This window comes from Entelurus aequoreus, linkage group LG25 (assembly GCF_033978785.1).
Source record: "Entelurus aequoreus isolate RoL-2023_Sb linkage group LG25, RoL_Eaeq_v1.1, whole genome shotgun sequence".
Taxonomy (NCBI): Eukaryota; Metazoa; Chordata; class Actinopteri; order Syngnathiformes; family Syngnathidae; genus Entelurus; species Entelurus aequoreus.
This window is the reverse complement of record NC_084755.1, coordinates 34,208,688-34,228,618: the sequence shown is the minus strand read 5'-3', so window position 1 is coordinate 34,228,618 and position 19,931 is coordinate 34,208,688. Positions and strand designations below refer to the sequence as shown.

General features: G+C 37.2%; 2 protein-coding genes across 2 annotated transcripts in view; both read left to right on the top strand.

Annotated features, from left to right (window-relative positions):
- tspan4b (tetraspanin 4b) overlaps positions 1-19,931 on the top strand; it is a 114,560-nt gene that overhangs the window by 9,503 nt on the left and 85,126 nt on the right. The gene's annotated exons all lie outside the window — the stretch shown is intronic.
- The window catches only part of LOC133642183 (proline-rich protein 12-like), a 63,125-nt gene continuing 43,756 nt past the window's right edge, over positions 563-19,931 (top strand). Inside the window, exons 1-2 of the mRNA XM_062036253.1 lie at positions 563-714; positions 17,530-17,691. Of these exons, the coding sequence (XP_061892237.1) occupies positions 567-714; positions 17,530-17,691 (310 nt within the window). The 5' untranslated portion in view covers positions 563-566. The remainder of the gene's footprint in view (positions 715-17,529; positions 17,692-19,931) is intronic.

Here is a 19,931-nt window from a genome sequence, read left to right as displayed (position 1 = left end):
CGGCGTCTAATTTGCATAATAAGCCATGATTCTTCTGTCGCTTCTTTTTGTGTGTGTTTTATGTCACTAGCTTGTGAATACTTTTAGAGGGCAATGTGGGACACGGCAGGACCAGCTGCTCGTTGAAAAGAGCCATGTACGCACTTTCATTTTTGGGGTCTCTTAAAGTGTTTAATACATCTGAATTGGTCGAAATACTAAACAAAGTCGTTAAGTTGTCAGCACTGATCCCCATGCTACGTCTTCTTATTCTCTGGCAGACCATGTGCGTATGAGGTGCTTTGGGAAGCGGAATTGTAGCGACAAGCTACACGAACAAACAGTCCCGTTATTATGTGTTTATGGGCAAAGGCAAACCGGTAGTGCCTAATCTTTTTGTGGCCGGTCACAAATAAATAATGACATGTGAACTACACGATCACTATTGTTCCCCCAGTCCTGAGCATCCAGTTTGGCAGTCATGTCAACAACCCAAGTAGGACCCCATGTTTTGGAAAACCCCGCCATAGAAATGTTAACCACAATGACAGAGTGTAACTTGACGACAATTGTGTGTCCTTAGCCTCATGTACGGGAGCGGCAGGTTATCCCACCCCGATTCGGAGCTGCTCCACAGGCAAGCCTACGGAACCCATCACCCTCTCCAGGGCTATGCAACCAACCACCACCCAGGAAGCTCCAGGCACAGTGGGTCTTGGGGCGGACCCACACTCGGTGAGGAAAACGAAATGTTTGCAGAAAGTCAAAAAAGCACGTAGTCGAACATGTAAACATAAAAATAAATGTTTATGTCATATTTTCCTAAACTATAGGGGTCTTCAGTGTGAGTCCCTTAGAACGAAGCATAATGTTGTTGGGCTGATACGGTAAAAGCAAGTCATTAAGACATTTTAAAACTAATAATAGATCTTTAAAATAGACCCTGAAGCGGATGGGGAGCTGACTTTTTAAAACTGGTGTAATGTGCTCCCGCCCGCTTGTTCTTTGAATTGTGCTATATAAATAAAATGGATTGGATTGGATAATGTGTATTTAGTTATGATTAATGAATTGGATTTATTTACTGCAGTTATTGTTGAAAGCTTATACCTCACCAAAGTAAGCATACCTCTCATATTTCTGCAAATATTGGCTCATTTACTGTTTTTTCAGCAACACTGAAGAAATGATTATTTATGGCTCTCTGAAGGGAGCCGTTCTTTTCCAAGAGCCGTTTAATAGAATGGCTCTTTTTTCTTTACATTTTTATTACATTACATTTCATTATGTTTAAGAAAATAATAACTGGTAGAAGTTAAAGACAAGATTTGATCTGAATATTTCAAATTTTCACCAATTTATACTCGATATTTGTGAGAACTATTCTACAATATTAATTATAATTTCACCTGTGGTGTGTATTCATTGTAAATATTCCATGACGTTTTACCTTATCACCAATGCTTTGACCTCTAACCTAAGAAACATTTTGGCCCAATAAAATTAGATGAGCTACAGGTAACCTCCATGCAAATCAAGTTTACTGTAATTTTTCCACACAATACCGAAAAAGAATTGCCTACATCACAGGTGTCAAACTCAAGGCCATCATTTTATCTGTCCTGCAAACACCTGGAAATGATATGTGTCAATAAAGTACTTAAGATTATTTTCATTTTGACAGAAAAAATGCTTGAAATTGCATACCTTTTAAACTTTAATAGTATCCAACATTGCAACAAATATTACAGTATATTATCATACTTTCCAAACTTGTTTTTGTCTAAATAAAAATAGTTAACTTTACAGCAAGCTACCCATCAAATTAAGAAAAATGACAATACATGTTACGTTCTTTACAGCATATTACTGTAAATTGAAAAAAATCTACTACTGTTTTTTGCGTTAAAATGCTGTTGACTGAGCTGCCAGTTTTTGACTGTAAAATCTACGGTTGTTGTTTTTAACGGTGTATTACTGTAAATGGAAAGACTGTACATTTGTTTTTACGGTAGAAAAACTGGCAGCTAAGTAGCCAGAATAAAAAAAGAACTTTTACTGTTTTTCCAATTATAATATAATGTTGTAAAAAGCAATGTAAATTCAACACATAAATTCTGGCAACTAAGCTGCCAGCTTTTTCCGTAAAACCCCCCCCCAAAAAACAGTGTTACTGTTTTCCCATTTACCGTAAAATGTTGTAAAAAACAAAATTTTACAGTAAAATATTGTAAATGTAAAGTTTTCACTGTAAAATCGACAGTCTACTTAAAACAATTTATATAATTAATAATGAAATCCAGAGGCAAATTTATTCATTATTCGCTGTTACAAGCGGCCCTCTGATGGCTGCCATAACTGCCATGTGGCCCTCAATGAAAACCGGTTTGACCTCCCTGGCCTACATGCATTTGATTGTTTACATTTGATTATTAACAACCTCCCCGGATTGCTAATAATCAAATGTAAACAATCAAATGCAGATACTTTTTCTTATGCCTTCTGATCTCTCTCCCTCTCTCTCTCTCTCTGTCTCTCTCTCTCTATGTCCAGTACTTGCTGTCCATATCCTACCCCCCCCCCCGCCCCCCCTCCACACCCCTGATTGTAAATAATGCAAATAATTCTATGTGATTATCTTGTGTGATGACTGTATTATGATGATAGTATATATCTGATAGTATATACTGTATCATGAATCAATTTAAGTGGACCCCGACTTAAACAAGTTGAAAAACTTATTCGGGTGTTACCATTTAGTGGTCAATTGTACGGAATATGTACTTCACTGTGCAACCTACTAATAAAAGTCTCAATCAATCAATCAATGATACATCTACAGGTGAAACTTCAAAAATTTAAATATCGTGCAAAGTTTGTTTATTCCAGCATTTAGATTGACAAGGTTAAACTAATTTATGACATAAGCTCATAACATGAAACTCAACATATTCCAAGCCTTCCTTTGATATAATTTTTAATGATTATCGCTTGCATCTTATGAAAACCTCAAATTGAAAATCTCTGAAAATGTAGGGTTTTCAAAAACTGCGAGACACGATCATCAAAATTATAAAAATTAAATGTTTGACATACCTTACTTTGCATGTAATGAGCTTATATCACATATTCGTTTATAATTACTGACATAAATAGACCTTTCCGCAATTTTTCTAATTTTCTTTAGTTTCACCTGTATAATAAGCTGTGTATAAAAAAAAACACAATTAGCACAACATATAAATGCGTACACATACACTAGGCTACTTAACAAATCCGTAACAAAACACTGAACCAGAAAAGTGCATCAAAATGTTGATATACACTGTAACAAAATGACAGTTAAAAACTGCGGCGAGCGATTGTTAAATAGCAACAGTAAAACGTTGTAAAATCAAAAATAGCTTTTTACAGTAATAAATGCAGTGGATTCCTGCAAACCAAAAAACAGTCGATAACTTACATAGTCATGGTTAACTTATAATACGTAGAAAACACATTACTTTACTATAAGAATAATGAAAAATTGTACAATGCATTTGCAAATACTTAAAACATTTACTGTATTATTCTGTCTAAATGAAAACATTTGCAGATTGAATATACAAAAAAATCAATTAGACTGATACATAATGTTGGATATAGAGAACATACAAACCCTTTATTTATTGAGTCAAAAATATTAAAGTTCAGTGATTTGGTAAAATTGCAAACATCTAAAATGATGTACAAAGCAAATTATAACCTGCTACCAAAGAAAGTACAACAATTCTTCTCAACTAAAGAGGAGAAATATAACCTTAGAGGAAAATGTAATTTAAAACATTTGTATGCATGTACAACACTTAGAACCTTTAGCATATCAGTATGTGGAAATAAATTATGGAATGGATTAAGTAATGAAGTTAAACATTGTACTGCTATGATCCAGTTTAAGAGGTTGTTCAAATTAATGGTGCTTACAAAGTACAAAAAAGAAGAATTATGACAAATACATTCAACTTTATTGAAAATAAGATATTCTTTATCTCAGTATGTTAATAATGACTGAATTAATTAATTACATTTTACAAAACTGTTGTGTATATTAATTCACAGATGTTATTTTATTATAAAAAGGTCAGTAAATGAATGTATATATTTGTAAACGCTCTGAAGTGGGAAAGAGGTAGGATTAAATAAGCTTTGCTTCTTCCTACTCCTTTTCGGACATGATGAAAAGTGAAATGATATGAAACTGTGTGATGTACACTACCGTTCAAAAGTTTGGGGTCACCCAAACAATTTTGTGGAATAGCCTTCATTTCTAAGAACAAAAATAGACTGTCGAGTTTCAAATGAAAGTTCCATTTTTCTGGCCATTTTGAGCGTTTAATTGACCCCACAAATGTGATGCTCCAGAAACTCAATCTGCTCAAAGGAAGGTCAGTTTTGTAGCTTCTGTAACGAGCTAAACTGTTTTCAGATGTGTGAACATGATTGCACAAGGGTTTTCTAATCATCAATTAGCCTTCTGAGCCAATTAGCAAACACATTGTACCATTAGAACACTGGAGTGATAGTGGCTGGAAATGGGCCTCTATACACCTATGTAGATATTGCACCAAAAACCATACATTTGCAGCTAGAATAGTCATTTACCACATCAGCAATGTATAGAGTGTATTTCTTTAAAGTTAAGACTAGTTTAAAGTTATCTTCATTGAAAAGTACAGTGCTTTTCCTTCAAAAATAAGGACATTTCAATGTGACCCCAAACTTTTGAACGGTAGTGTATTATACTGTAAGTGTGTTCATGTTTGAAATAAACTAAAGAAAGAAAGAAAGAAAGAAAGAACATTTAAATTTACAGCACCCCTTAATTGTTTCGAAATTAGCATTAGCTGAGTTTTGGCTAACAACATGTTTTCTTGTATTTTTGTGGCAAGTGGTTTCAGACAATAAAGGGGTTATGTCTTTGTGCGTCATTGCAAACTGCATCGGAATGTTGAACTGGTTTCAAGTAGCTATCTAACAACTACGGAGCATTGAAGGCTCATTTTTAATAGCTCACTTGAAGAAACATGTTGCGGAAGGCCGTGTTGTGAGTTGTCCAGTGAAAGGTTGTACAAATACTTTCACGTTAACCTCTCGGAAACACAGGCCTTTTGTAGATACTATGATTGGTAGCTGGTTGACGCAGTGGTTAGCATTCGTGCCCCACAGTGAGAAGGCCCTGAGTTTGATTCCTGGGCTCGTGGTCTTTGTGTGTGGAGCTTGCATGTTCTCCGGCTTCCTCCCACCTCCAAAGACATGCACCTGGGGATAGGCTGATTGGCAACACTAAAATTGCCCCTAATTAGTTTTACGGTGAATTCCTGGCAACCACAGCTGTCGGTATTTTATCGTAAATTGTGCAGATTGTTGTTTTTTCTACAGTGTACCTCTCTTTTGACTCTGGCCTATTTTGTAGGTTTTTGTCAGTCAGTGTGACTCCAGTCCCGTCAAAGGCCATGCATATGAAAGTAGCGTTGGCAATTTGTATTTAAAACAGCTCGCAAATGTGCGGCTCGCATCGGCAAATCGGTTCTCCTCGTTCACCTGAAGGAGCCGTTCCAAAGACCGGACTGAACATAACATCTCTAACAATTGATTACAATGTAAAGTAGTCAGTGTGCAGATTGTATTACGGAGTACATTTACACGTCCTTTTAAAATGACTCAACACATGCCCCTTAATGTCCAGCGACAAATAGAGTACAGCCCTAAGTGAAAATGTCCAAATTGGGCCAAATTAGTGTCATATGACTCGTTAGTGTAACAAGCAAGTCCCAGCAGAGCATTAAATATGAAGTTATGACTTTCACACTCTCTCATACTGGTCCCTGGAAGTTCAACATGGCACCTCATTGCAAATAGGTCTCTAAATATGTTAAAAAATAGAATATACGGTACAGTGCATCTGAAAAATTTACTTTTTCCACATTTTGTTCTACTATCTTATTCCAAAATAGAATACATTCATTTTTGTCCTCAAAATTATTATCATTATGTTAATGTAAAAAAGGTTGTTGTTTTTTTGTGACATTTTTGCAAATGTGTACAAAATTAATAACTAAGAAATTACAAAGTATTCACAGCCTTAGCTCAATGCTTTGTTGATGCACCTTTTGGCAGCAATGACAGCCTCAAGTCTTTTTGAACACGATGCCACAAGCTTGGCTCGCCTATCTTTGGGCAGTTGTGACCATTCCTCTCTGCAGCACCTCTCAAGCTCCATCAGGTTGAATGGGAAGCCATTTTCAGATCTCTCCAGAGATGTTCAATTGGGTTCAAGTCTGGGCTCTGGCTGGGCCAGTCAAGGACATTTACAGAGTTGTCCTGAAGCCATTCTTTTGATATCTTGGCTTTGTGTTTAGGGTACTTATCCTGCTGAAAGCTGAACCGTTGGTCCAGTCTGAGTTCAACAGCCCTTTAGAGCAGGTTTTCATCCAGGATGTCTCTGTACATTGCTGCATTCATCTTTCAACACTTCACAGTGTCCACCATGCTTCACTGTAGGGATGGTATTGGCCTGGTGATGAGCGGTGCCTGGTTTCCTCCAAACATGATGCCTGACATTCACGCCAAAGACTTCAATCTTTGTCTCATCAGGCCAGAGCAGTTTGTTTTTCATGGTCTGAGAGTCTTTCAGGTGCATGCATTCTGGCAAGCTTTTACGAAATAATGGCATCCGTCTGTTCCATATACCATACAGGCCTGATTGGTGGATTGCTGCAGAAATGGTTGTCCTTCTGGAAGGTTCTCCTCTCTCCACAGAGGAATGTTGGGTTCTTCCCTTCCCGATCGCTCAGTTTAGACAGCCGTCCAGCTCTAGAAAGAGTCCTTGTGGCTTCAAACTTCTTCCATATATGGATGATAGACTTAGACTTCCTTTTATTGTCATTCAAATTTGAACTTTACAGTACAGATGAGAACGACATTTTGTTGCATTAGCTCATGGTAGGATAAAAGAGCAATAAGGTGCATGGTGCACTGTGCTCATTAGGACCTTAAAGACAGCAGACATTTTTCTGTACACTTCCACAGATTTGTGCTCCAAGACAATCCTGTCTCAGAGGTCTAGAATCAATTCCCCTGACTTCATTGTTGGTTTGTAGGACCTTATATATAGAATAGGGTTGTCCTAATACCAATATTTTAGTACTTTTCAAATCAAAGAGGACCACAACATTTTTTTAATTTTTGGCTTAATTTTAACTAATAATCTTACAATAAATTAAACATATGTTTTTTATTGGACTCAAAGAACAATTGACAATTGTGTATATTACATATAGTCTGCCATAATCTAGGATTAGTTTAAAATAGAATTGAATACGGGTGACGTCACAGGTTCAAGATGGCGGCGCCCTGAGATTAGCAGCCTCTCGGCTGCTCTATTTGTTAGTAAAACTACCCTTTTAACCACTCTTTAAACTGAAGAAACAGGATGGAGAAGAACATTAGAGAAATAAACAAAACGCTGGAGAGTTTGGCGAGAGAAGTCCGCGAAATATCGACCAAACAAAACCAACTCGTGGACCTCTTAACCGAGGTGCAGGGGCTCAGGAAAAAGATTGAAGAGAGCTCCCTAACGATAAAAACACTACAAACAAAGGTGGACAGTCTGGAGAAGCTCGAAAAGATAGTCCATGAACAGGAGAAAAGAGTCCAGGACCTGGAGCTTTTTACAAGGAAGGAAGATGTGATAATCAGCGGAATTGATGTGAAACCGAGGTCTTATGCTGCAGCTGCCGCGGCGGGGAACAATGGGGAACCCAGCGAGGAAGAACAGCTATCGCTGGAATCCCAGGTTGCTAACTTCCTGAACAGCATGAACATTAATTTCGACAAGAACAACATCTCAGCTTGTCACCTTCTTCCGAGAAAGGACCGAACGCTCAAACCCGCCATCATCATGAGGTTCGTGAATCGCAAACATAAAACGAACCTGCTAAGGCAGGGAAAGTTGCTCAAAGGAACCAACGTGTACATCAATGAACATCTCACATCAAAGAACGCCGAAATAGCCAAAGAGGCACGCATACTGCGAAAGGACGACAAGATCAAAGCTACGTGGACCAGAGATTGTAAGGTGCTCATTAAGTTGAATGGTGAAGCAGAGAAGGTGATCATGATACGCGAGTTAAAAGACCTCGACCCTTATAAATGACTATGTCTCCGTCTGTCTGGTTTGCCTGGGCTCAGTGGTGTGACTGTGAGCAGAAGAGGGGATTAGCACTGCTACTTTCAATCTCTCCCTTTTTACCATCTCCCAATATTTTGGTGTTTCTAGCATGGATCCTCTCTGAACAAGACGGTAGGCTAACTTTATTTTTTACAAAGCCCCATGGACACGAGCTGCACGAATGCTTTCACACTGGTTCCTCTGTGTCAATAACTTTTTTGAACGTTTTTTTAGTAGGCCTATGCGTTTTTTGCCAAGCTGAGTCACAGATTTTTGTGAACTGTTTTTGGGACACATTTCTCTCCACACCTCACTGGTGCGTGATCTGTCGGCCGTTTAACATACTGAGTCATGCAGGTCCGATGCTCTTTTCTGGACTGGAACATATTTTGTACTGGACGCTGGAACTGTTTTGGACTTGTTATTTTTACTCATTTATGCTGCTATTTTTGCGTTTGTGTGTCTGGAGTGAGTGTGTATATACCGGTATGAATGTGGCTGTGCTGTGTGAGTATGCGTGTGTAATGTGCACCGTGGAGTTATGCTCCTCGTATGGAAATATGAACACTAACGTCAATCTACACAGGAGATGTCATTCGGTGGTCGTGAGGGTGTGGAAGAATCCGATAGGGTATACCGTGGACGGTGCGGGATTGGGGACTTATGGGCATGGACATGGACACTGGATCCAAGTAATCAGGCTAAGGGGGGACCGCAGCCTGGGAAGGTATGAGTGGCACAACTACAGTACATCCATGTTAACCACCATGATGCCATCCTACAACCACAAATACTATGCCTATACTATATCAATCATTATATTTATATACTATACTATGACGTCATGCTATTTCTATATGACAACTATGATCATGTTTAGCTTTGGGAATATAACATCAGCATATTTATTATGTCATGAGTTTAGCATTGGGAATATAACATCAGCATATTTATTATGTCATGAGTATATTTATTATATTATGAGCATATCAATTATTCTATTACTGTGCACTGGCAATATAACATCAACCCATAATGGCTGAGACAACTGAAAATCATCCGTCAGGATCTGAATATATAGATTACAAATTGCATGACTTTGAATGTCAAGTTGACCCAGATAAACACCTGTTCAACTCAATTAATTCCTTGTGTGATTACTATACAGAGGAACAGCTTAATGATAGTGTTAGTCTAGACAATAACTTTTCTCTAATACACTTCAACTGTAGAAGCGCATATGCAAATTTTAATAAAATCAAAGAGTATCTGAGTAACTTGAAAAGTAAATTCAAAATAATAGCTCTGACAGAAACATGGATAGATGAGGAGAGAGGTATCGACTTCTCCATCGATAATTATGAGCTGCATCACAGTAATAGAATAAATAAAAGGGGAGGGGGCGTGGCCCTGCTTGTCCACCGTGACTTGAAATGCAAAGCAGTAGAACGTATGACGATGGTTATTGATGATTTGCTTGAATGTATAACTGTGGAGATTGAGATGGAAAGGAAGAGAAATGTCATCGTTACGTGTGTATATAGGGCACCGAGGTCCAGAGTAGATGAATTTAATGATAAACTTGAAGAAATACTGTGCCATCTAAATGAAAAGAAAACATATGTCATGTGTGGGGATCTAAATATTGATTTGCTGAGCGCTCCTAGAAATACATCAACAAGCGAATATCTAGAGATACTGTATAGTAAAGGATTATATCCGTTGATCACCAAACCAAGTCGAATAACAACAACGTGCGCCACACTGATTGATCATATCTTTATAAATGTTGTAGAAAAAAACAAAATCAAGAGTGGATTGGTAGTTAATGATATCAGCGACCATCTACCTGTATTTTTTACTTATGAGTGCCAAATCAATGAGGGGGACTGTCAAGTCAACAGGAAGAGAGAAGAAACAGCCCACAAATATGTAAGGAAAAGATTAAGAACCGAAGCGACAATTGACATGTTTAGAAGCGACCTTCTTGTAAGGGATTGGATGGAGGTATATGTAGGAGAGGTAAATGATGCATATGAAGCTTTTTTAAATATATATTTATCACTGTATGAAAAACATTGCCCAAATATGCTATATAAACAAAAGGACAATTACAGTGAAACTCCTTGGATCACAAGGGGACTACAGAATGCATGTAAAAAGAAAAATAGACTTTACAAGGTATTTTTAAAATGTAGGACAAATGCAGCAGAAATTAAATATAAGGTTTATAAAAACAGGTTGACAACAATAATGAGACAAGCCAAAAAAGACTATTATAGTAACTTGTTAGAAAAAAATAAAGCCAATATCAAAGGAACATGGAACATATTGAAAAAGGTGATGGGAAGCACACCGGGACCTATCAGCCCGCCAAACCACTTTGTAAAAGAAGAAAAGATAATAAAAAATATGGACGAAGTGGCAAATGAGTTTAACTCATTTTTTGTAAACGTAGGTCCAAAACTAGCAGAAAATATAGAAAAACATGATGATGGGTCATTTCAGAATGGGTTGGGAGGTGGAGGCAGAGTACTTAAGTCAATGTTTTTGGGAGAAGTCAGTGAAAATGAAATTATAACAATTGTAAATAAATTAAAGAACAAAACATCAACAGACGATGATGGGTTAGATATGATAATTGTAAAAAAGACAATTGACTGCATCATTGAGCCTCTCTGCTATATCTTCAATCTCTCTTTCAATACAGGGACCTTCCCAGATAGAATGAAGGTAGCAAAGGTTATTCCACTCTTTAAAGATGGGGATAAGCACATGTTTACTAATTACAGACCGGTATCACTTCTGTCCCAATTCTCTAAGGTGCTTGAAAAAATATTTGTACAAAAATTAGACCATTTTATTGAAAAAAACAAGTTGTTGAGCGAGAGCCAGTATGGATTTCGTTCAAACAGATCTACTGCCTCTGCTGTGATGAACATAATTGAGGACATAACAACAGCCACCGATAGTAAGAAATACACAGTAGGGGTGTTTATAGACCTTAAGAAAGCGTTTGACACAATCGATCACTCTATCCTTTTATCCAAATTACATTCATACGGTGTGAGAGGAATAGTTTTAGATTGGTTAAATAGCTACTTGAATAATAGACAACAATATGTACAATATGCTGCTAATACATCTGAAAATATGAGTATTAAGTGTGGAATTCCACAAGGGTCTGTTCTGGGACCGAAACTATTTATTTTATACATAAATGATATCTGTGATGTGTCAAAATTACTCAATTTTGTATTATTTGCTGACGATACCAACTTTTACAGCTCTGGACATGACTTAAATGAATTACTAAAGAGTATGGAACAGGAAATGGTCAAACTCAAAAAATGGTTTGACGTTAACAAATTATCATTGAATTTGAAAAAAACTAAGTTCATGATTTTTAGTAAGAGAAAAAAGCCTGAAAATATTGTACTGTCAATAGCTGGAACAAGCATTGAAAAAGTCTCTGAGATTAGATTTTTGGGAGTGATTTTAGATGATAATATTAGTTGGAAATCGCATATCTCACATGTTAGAAAAAAGATGGCTAAAAGTATATTTATATTAAATAAGGTAAAAGATGTATTAGATTATAAAGCAATGCGTACACTGTATTGTGCACTTGTACTGCCTTATATCAATTATTGTGTGGAAATATGGGGTAGTACATATAAGAGTAACACAAAGCCACTGTACCTCCTTCAGAAGAGAGCGATCAGAATCATACACAAAACAGGTTATAGAGAGCACACAAATGGATTATTTATTAGCTCAGGACTTTACAAATTTTATGAACTAGTTGAGCAGCAGACATTATTGGTTATGTTCAGGGCTAGTAGTCAAGAGCTACCAACAAATCTACAAAAAAATTTCACTTTAATAGAAAAAGAAGGAAGAAGGAAAGGGCACTTTAAGCATCAGCTTGCACGAACAACATCAAAACAAATGTGTACATCAGTGGTGGGAGTAAAACTCTGGAACTCTCTCCATAATGAAATAAAGCAATGTAAAAACACATTTCAATTAAAAAAAGTCTTTAAAAACAGAACTATGATGTTATATGAGCACTGACAAAAGGGACGCAAAGGGAAAAATAAGGGGAAAAAAATAAAAATAAAAAATAAAAATAATAATAAACACACAAAAAAAAACAACGCTTACATTATCCTACATGACTGTAGGTATTGTATAGTCTAGCTTTCCTTTCATTTTTTTTTTTTTTTTTTTTTTTTTTTCTCTTTATCGACATGCACTATGGATCCTTGGTTGAATGATCACATTGTTCTTAGCTTTGTTTGGTTTTAATGATACCTTGTTATGATAGCCTTGTTCTATTCAGTTTTGTTTGGTTTGAATGATTACCTTATTCTTTTTCAGTTTGTTTGGTTTGGATGATTGCCTTGTTCTTTTTCAGTTTGTTTGGTTTGAGTGATTGCCTTATTTTTTCAGTTTTTGTTTTGTTTATTTTTTGTTCAACTTATCTTGCTTGTTTATTCTTTTCATTGATTGTTTGTTCTATTAATTTCTATGAGTGTGTGCACTGGGTAGGGGTACAAACTTGTAGTTTTTAGGCAACAATAACTTTTCTTGTCAACTGGGTCATACATGTCCTGTAGCCTTTTTTACTACTCTAGAGTCTACGCCCCTGGTGGGTGGGTGCGTGTGGGTGTGGGTGCCTGTGTGTGCATATGTGATATATTGTTTTGTATTGAATTTTTGCATTGGATGTTCTAATGCACTACCGGCAAAGAGATACCAAGAAAATGTTTCTTTTGTGCGAAGGGGCAGGAAATATAAGATTTTCTTCATCCTGTTCCTTTTCGACATGGCTGTGTATTGAATGCAGTAAGGTATGTGAGATTGTTGAAATGTTGTTGAAATGTACACATCCAAGTACGAAATAAATAAATAATTGAATTGAATTGAATTGAATTGAATTGAATTGAATACTTTATTGACATTAACTGACATTAAATGCTTCATGATTATTGTTGCCACTCTTGGTCTGTGCTTTAAGACAAATACAATAATTAGTAAATATTAAAAACAACACTATGGCTGAAAGTAATGCATGAAGCAGGTAAAACACAAATGATTGAAGATAAAATACAAATTATAGCAATTTGTTACAAAATTCAGTCATTACACTTGCATCAGTTTACGCTACGTGGGCGGTTTGGACTCCACAAGTCAAGCAGCTGTGTGCGCGTCGACGTATCTACACATGCACAGCAGGGGAGCTGGTTAACTACATTACCTTTAAACACCGTGCAGGTCTGGATTATTGTTACTTCAATCTTTACCTAAGTTTGAAGCGCAGGTGGTCTTGCCACCTTTGGCGAGGCACGTTTTAAAGCATCGTGGCACTTCCGTGTTTAAAGCCTCACTCTGATCTGTAGTTTTGAAGCTCAAATACCTCCATATTGCTCTTTATTAGTCAGTAGAATTGCCTTTATTTCATACTTGCCAACCTTGAGACCTCCGAATTCGGGAGATGGGGGGGGGGGGGGCTGAGTTGGGGGGGCAGGGTTTGGTGGTAGCCGGGGGTGTATATTGTAGCATCCCGGAAGAGTTAGTGCTGCAAGGGGTTCTGGGTATTTGTCCTGTTGTGTTTATGCTGTGTTACGGTGCGGATGTTCTTCCGAAATGTGTGTGGGTTCACAGTGTGGCACATATTTGTAACAGTGTTAAAGTTGTTTATACATCCACCCTCAGTGTGACCTGTATGGCTGTTGATCAAGTATACCTTGCATTCACTTGTGTGTGTGTGTGTGTGTGTGTAAAAGCCGCACATATTATGTGACGGGGCCGGCACGCTGTTTGTATGGAGGAAAAGCGGACGTGACGACAGGTTGTAGAGGACGCTAAAGGCAGTGCCTTTAAGGCACGCCCCCAATATTGTTGTCCGGGTGGAAATCGGGAGAATGGATGCCCCGGGAGATTTTCGGGAGGGGCACTGAAATTCGTGAGTCTCCCGGGAAAATCGGGAGGGTTGGCAAGTATGCTTTATTTGCCAGTTTTCCTCTCCTCACTGTTTCTCCTTATGCGCTCTGTGTGTGTGTGTGCGTGCTGACACACTCTTCATGCTCCTCGGCTCAGCAGCGTCACCGCAGCACGGCGGCTTGCGGATGAAAAAAAAATACCGGTATTTTTCAAAGTCCGTATAGTACCGTTTTTAATTCAATGGTACCGCGGTACTTTATTAGTACCCGTAAATTGTACCTTTCCAAATTCGGTCCAACCAACTGGATAAATGGACTTTTGAGCTTCATGGCAAAGGCTGTGATTTTTTTATTTATTTTAAATTTGCTAAAAAATCTGAAAAAAAAAATTCCATATTGTCATTATGGGGTCTTGTGTGTAGATTTCTGAGGACAAAAAGTATTTTTCCATTTTGGGATAAGGCTGTAACATAACGACATGTCGAAAAAGTGAAGCGCTGTGAATACTTTCCGGATGCACTGTAAAAAGGTTTTTATGCCTGCAGGACGTACAGTTACAGTTACCTGGACAGGTGGTACAAGTCCAAATAGGCCTCGCCATGGTCAACCATAGACGTTGAATGCGTCACATCCAGAGGTTGTGTTTGGGAAAATAGACGCATGGGAGCTGCCAGCATTGCTGCGGAGGTTAAACAGCTTAGTGGGTGGGTGGGTGCTCAGACCAAACTGCTTGGCTGTCATCCCAGAAGGATGCCTCTTCTAAAAATGTTGCACAAGAAAGCATGCAAGCGGTTTGCTAAAGATCAAGCAGACAAATGACACAGATTACTGGAACCATGTCCTTGATCTGACGAGATCAATATAAAGGTTCTTGGTTCAGAAAGTGTCCAGGGTATGTCATGGCCACCAGGTGACAAGTACTGAGACAAGTGTGTCTTGCTGTATCTAACGATGGTGGGAGTGTCATGGTCCGGGGTTGCATGACTTCTGCTGGCACGACGGGAGAGCGATGGTTCATTGAGAGGAAACATGAAAGCCATTATTGTGACGAACTAAAGCTGGATACTGCAGCTATGTCACTGTGTCTTCCCATTGTGTCTACATTCACACTGCAGGGTCAACAGTGGCATGCCATTTCTAATGTGAATGCAGTCCGACCCGCATGCAGATATGACGTCATGACGCCGCAGTGCAGTGTTGACATAAGAAAAAATGGCTTCGGCTCAAGTCAGTCTCAGTACTGGCTCATTTGTGGCAATTTCAAGGATTTGGTTAATTATTGCGCGTAGAAGGACAAGTATTTAACTAGTCAGGGAATCATTAATTGTCGAGAACGGCCGATATACAGTACAGGCCAAAAGTTTGGACACCCCTTCTCATTCAATGCGTTTTCTTTATTTTCACGACTATTTACATTGTAGATTGTCACTGAAGGCATCAAAACTATGAATGGACACATGTGGAGTTTGTCATGACTCGGACTTTGGTGTAGTTTACGGTGTGGATTGTTTTCCCGGAATGCAAAGGAACTAGACCGGACATGGCGTGAAGGTAAATACATGTTTAATCTTGTCACTTAAAAAAAGGCAAACAAAAGGCGCGCACAAGGCGGAGACACAACTTGACTAAGGAAACAAAACTTGCGCTTAGGCAGACTATGGGTACGAAACAAAAACACTTACTGTGACACGAATAAAACAAAAACTTACTTGGTCAGAAAAGAGCAGAGCAGCATGAACTATGAAATCAAGGACTATGGCATGGGCAGAGCAGAAACAGAGTACGCAGAGTGATGACGCCAGGTCGACTACCTGGCAACTATGGCTTAAATAATAGTGACGTGATTGACAACAAGTGCGTGAGTCCGAACACATGACAGGTGAAAACTAATGGGTCGGCATGGTAACTGAAACAATGGAGCGTAAACAGAAACTAAAAGAGTCCAAAAAACCAAACAGATCATAGCCAAACAAAACATGATCAAAAGACATGACAGCGTTAAGTACTTATTCTAGTTTCGTCAAAATAGCCACCCTTTGCTCTGACTACTGCTTTGCACACTCTTGGCATTCTCTCGATGAGCTTCAACCACACCTGTGAAGTGAAAACCATTTTAGGTGACTACCTCTTGAAGCTCATTGAGAGAATTCCGAGAGTGTGCAAAGCAGTAATCAGAGCAAAGGGTGGCTATTTTGAAGAAACTAGAATATAAAACATGTTTTCAGTTGTTTCACCTTTTGTCGTTAAGTACATAACTCCACATGTGTTCATTCATAGTTTTGATGCCTTCCGTGACAATCTACAATGTAAACAGTCATGAAAATAAGGAAAACACATTCAATGAGGTGTGTCCAAACCTTTTTAGGGCCGATACTAATACCGATTATTAGTAGTCAAGGAGGCTGATAACCGATATTTGGAGCAGATATTCATTTGCAGTATAAGTAATTTATTCAAAATGAATACTGTACCTCAGTAAACAGCTGGAAAAGGCTTTAAGTCCTGTTTTTTTAAAATACATTTTTTAGAAAACGTTGGATCAGTAACGACATAATAATAACTTGAGGGTTCCAGGTTCGATGCCAGCTTCCGCCGTCCTAGTCACGTCCGTTGTGTCCTTGAGCAAGACACTTCACCCTTGATCCTGATGAGTCGTGGTAAGGGCCTTGCATGGCAGCTCCCTCCATCAGTGTGTGAATGGGTGAATGTGGAAATAGTGTCTTTGAGTACCTTGACGGTAGAAAAGCGCTATACAAGTAAAATACTGGATATTTTGCTTCAAACATTTTAGTTTCGCCTGTTTTCTGCTCCGTTGTCAACTATTTATTTTTCAACCGTCTATTTTGGCGAGTAATTATTGCCGTTTTGATGACGTTCTGGTCGGATGAATGCGACCTGAGCGCGTGAGCATTGAGGACGCATCGCATATAAATCCGATTTATTTCCAGCCTTGGGTCGGATATGAATAATTCGGAATTGCACTGTTCAAACTGAAAAAAAATCAGATGCAGGGGCAAAAAAATCGGAATTGACCTGCAGTGCGAAGAAGGCCAAAGTCTCATGTATTCATTGTTGTCCCATTTAAAAAAAGTTAATCAAATATTTGCAGAAGGGTGAGGGGTGTAATCACTTTAAGGTACTGTATGCTGGCCTACCTCAGATTGTTTTTTGTGGATTTTATAAACGCACATGTGAGGAAGATCAAAACGACACAGGTGGAAAAAGTGCTTTTGTCGTAATTACAAGATCGAACGGTTTCTTTCTCTGCCAATGCACTATGTTCATTTTTTTGTGTGTAATCCTAATTGCTGTATTTGTCTTACTGATTTAATTAACACTGTTACTGTAATTCATGATAAATATGTACAGTCAAACATGAATAATCTTTGCCAGGCCTCTCAGGGCTGTTTGATGCCAGCCTCCACCACTCAGGCCCCGCGTGTCCTGAACCATCCGTCATGAACCTGATTTCAGCTTTGGATTCCCGGGGTCCTCAGCCCCCGCCCTCGGCCTCTTCCCTCCTCACACAGTTCCGCACTCCCACTTGGCAGACAGGTAGGTGTCCGCTTAGAGGAACCCTCGTTTGATGCAAAAAACCCAGCAATTACAGTGGAACCCGTTTAGGTCGACATTCCTCGGATTGGCTGACTCGCGTCGACATAAGCGGTTGTCGACATAACTCAGTATTTAGACTGTGTAAAACAATTCAATCTTTTCCACCTTTATGTCTTTTTTTGGTTTCGTTATTGGTAATAGCTTTTTTTGCATGATCCTATATAGATATGTATCAATTTGGCCAGAGGTGTCCAAAGTGCGGCCCAGGGCCATTTGCGGTCTGCAAGTAATTTTTTAAAGGCCCAACTTTAAAATACTATTACATAAAAAGTGGAATAAAAAAGCAAACAGTTATAATATAACAAGAAAATGTTGCATTATTTAGTATTGACTGGCCTTGCTCAAACAATAATAAAAATGTATAATGAACGAATAGATCTGAGGTTGAGCCACAGATTTAAGATTTGAAAGTAAAATTAAATTATATATGACTTATTTTTTAACACTTTTATGAGTCGGGGCCTTTTGCATCCCCGAGACCTTTATTTTGATTTATTTGATTGATTTATTAAACTGTCATTACTCAAAAAATAATAATGAATCAAAAACAACGTTGTTCTGAATTATTTACCTATTTAAGGCTCCAATTAAATTACATCAAATTTACTGTTGAACATATTTTGTGGGAAAATATTGCATTATTTGTGTTTTTGTCCCCCCAAAACAGGGTTTTCGTTGACAAAAAGGCCTTAAAACATTTTAGAAAATTAAATCTGCATGTCAATGGATAGATTTGAAGTTGATCTATAAATATTTTAGTGTACAAAGTAAAATGTACATGTATGTATGTATGTATGTACGTATGTATGTATATATGTATGTATGTATATACAGTGGGGCAAAAAAGTATTTAGTCAGCCACCCATTGACAATCAATGGGTGGCTGACTAAATACTTTTTTGCCCCACTGTATGTATGTAAGCATATATGTATGTATATACACTACCGTTCAAAAGTTTGGGGTCACCCAAACAATTTTGTGGAATAGCCTTCATTTCTAAGAACAAGAATAGACTGTCGAGTTTCAGATGAAAGTTCTCTTTTTCTGGCCATTTTAAAAAATGGCCAGAAAAATGTGATGCTCCAGAAACTCAATCTGCTCAAAGGAAGGTCAGGTTTTTAGCTTCTGTAACGAGCTAAACTGTTTTCAGATGTGTGAACATGATTGCACAAGGGTTTTCTAATCATCAATTAGCCTTCTGAGCCAATGAGCAAACACATTGTACCATTAGAACACTGGAGTGATAGTTGCTGGAAATGGGCCTCTATACACCTATGTAGATATTGCACCAAAAAGCAGACATTTGCAGCTAGAATAGTCATTTACCACATTAGCAATGTATAGAGTGTATTTCTTTAAAGTTAAGACTAGTTTAAAGTTATCTTCATTGAAAAGTACGGTGCTTTTTCTTTAAAAATAAGGATATTTCAATGTGACCCCAAACTTTTAAACGGTAGTGTATATGTATAAATGTGTGTGTGTGTATATATATATATATATATATATATATATATATATATATATATATATATATATATATATATACCTGTGTATATATGTGTATATATATATATATATATATATATATATATATATATATATATATATATATATATATATATATATATATATATATATATATATATATATATATATATATATATATATATATATATATATATATATTAGGGCTGCAACTAACGATTAATTTGATAGTCGATTAATCTTTCGATTATTACTTCGATTAATCGATTAATAATCGGATAGAAGAGACAAACTACATTTCTATCCTTTCCAGTATTTTATTGAAAAAAAACAGCATACTGGCACCATTCTTATTTTGATTATTGTTTCTCAGCTGTTTGTACATGTTGCAGTTTATAAATAAAGGTTTATTAAAAATTAAAAAAAATTGCCTCTGCGCATGCGCATAGCATGGATCCAATGAATCAATGACTAAATTAATCGCCAACTATTTTTATAATCGATTTTAATCGATTTAATCGATTAGCTGTTGCAGCCCTAAAATATATATATATATATATATATATATATATATATATATATATATATATATATATATATATATATATATATATATATATATATATATATATATATATATATATATATATATATATACGGGGATTAATCTGATATATATATATGTATATATATA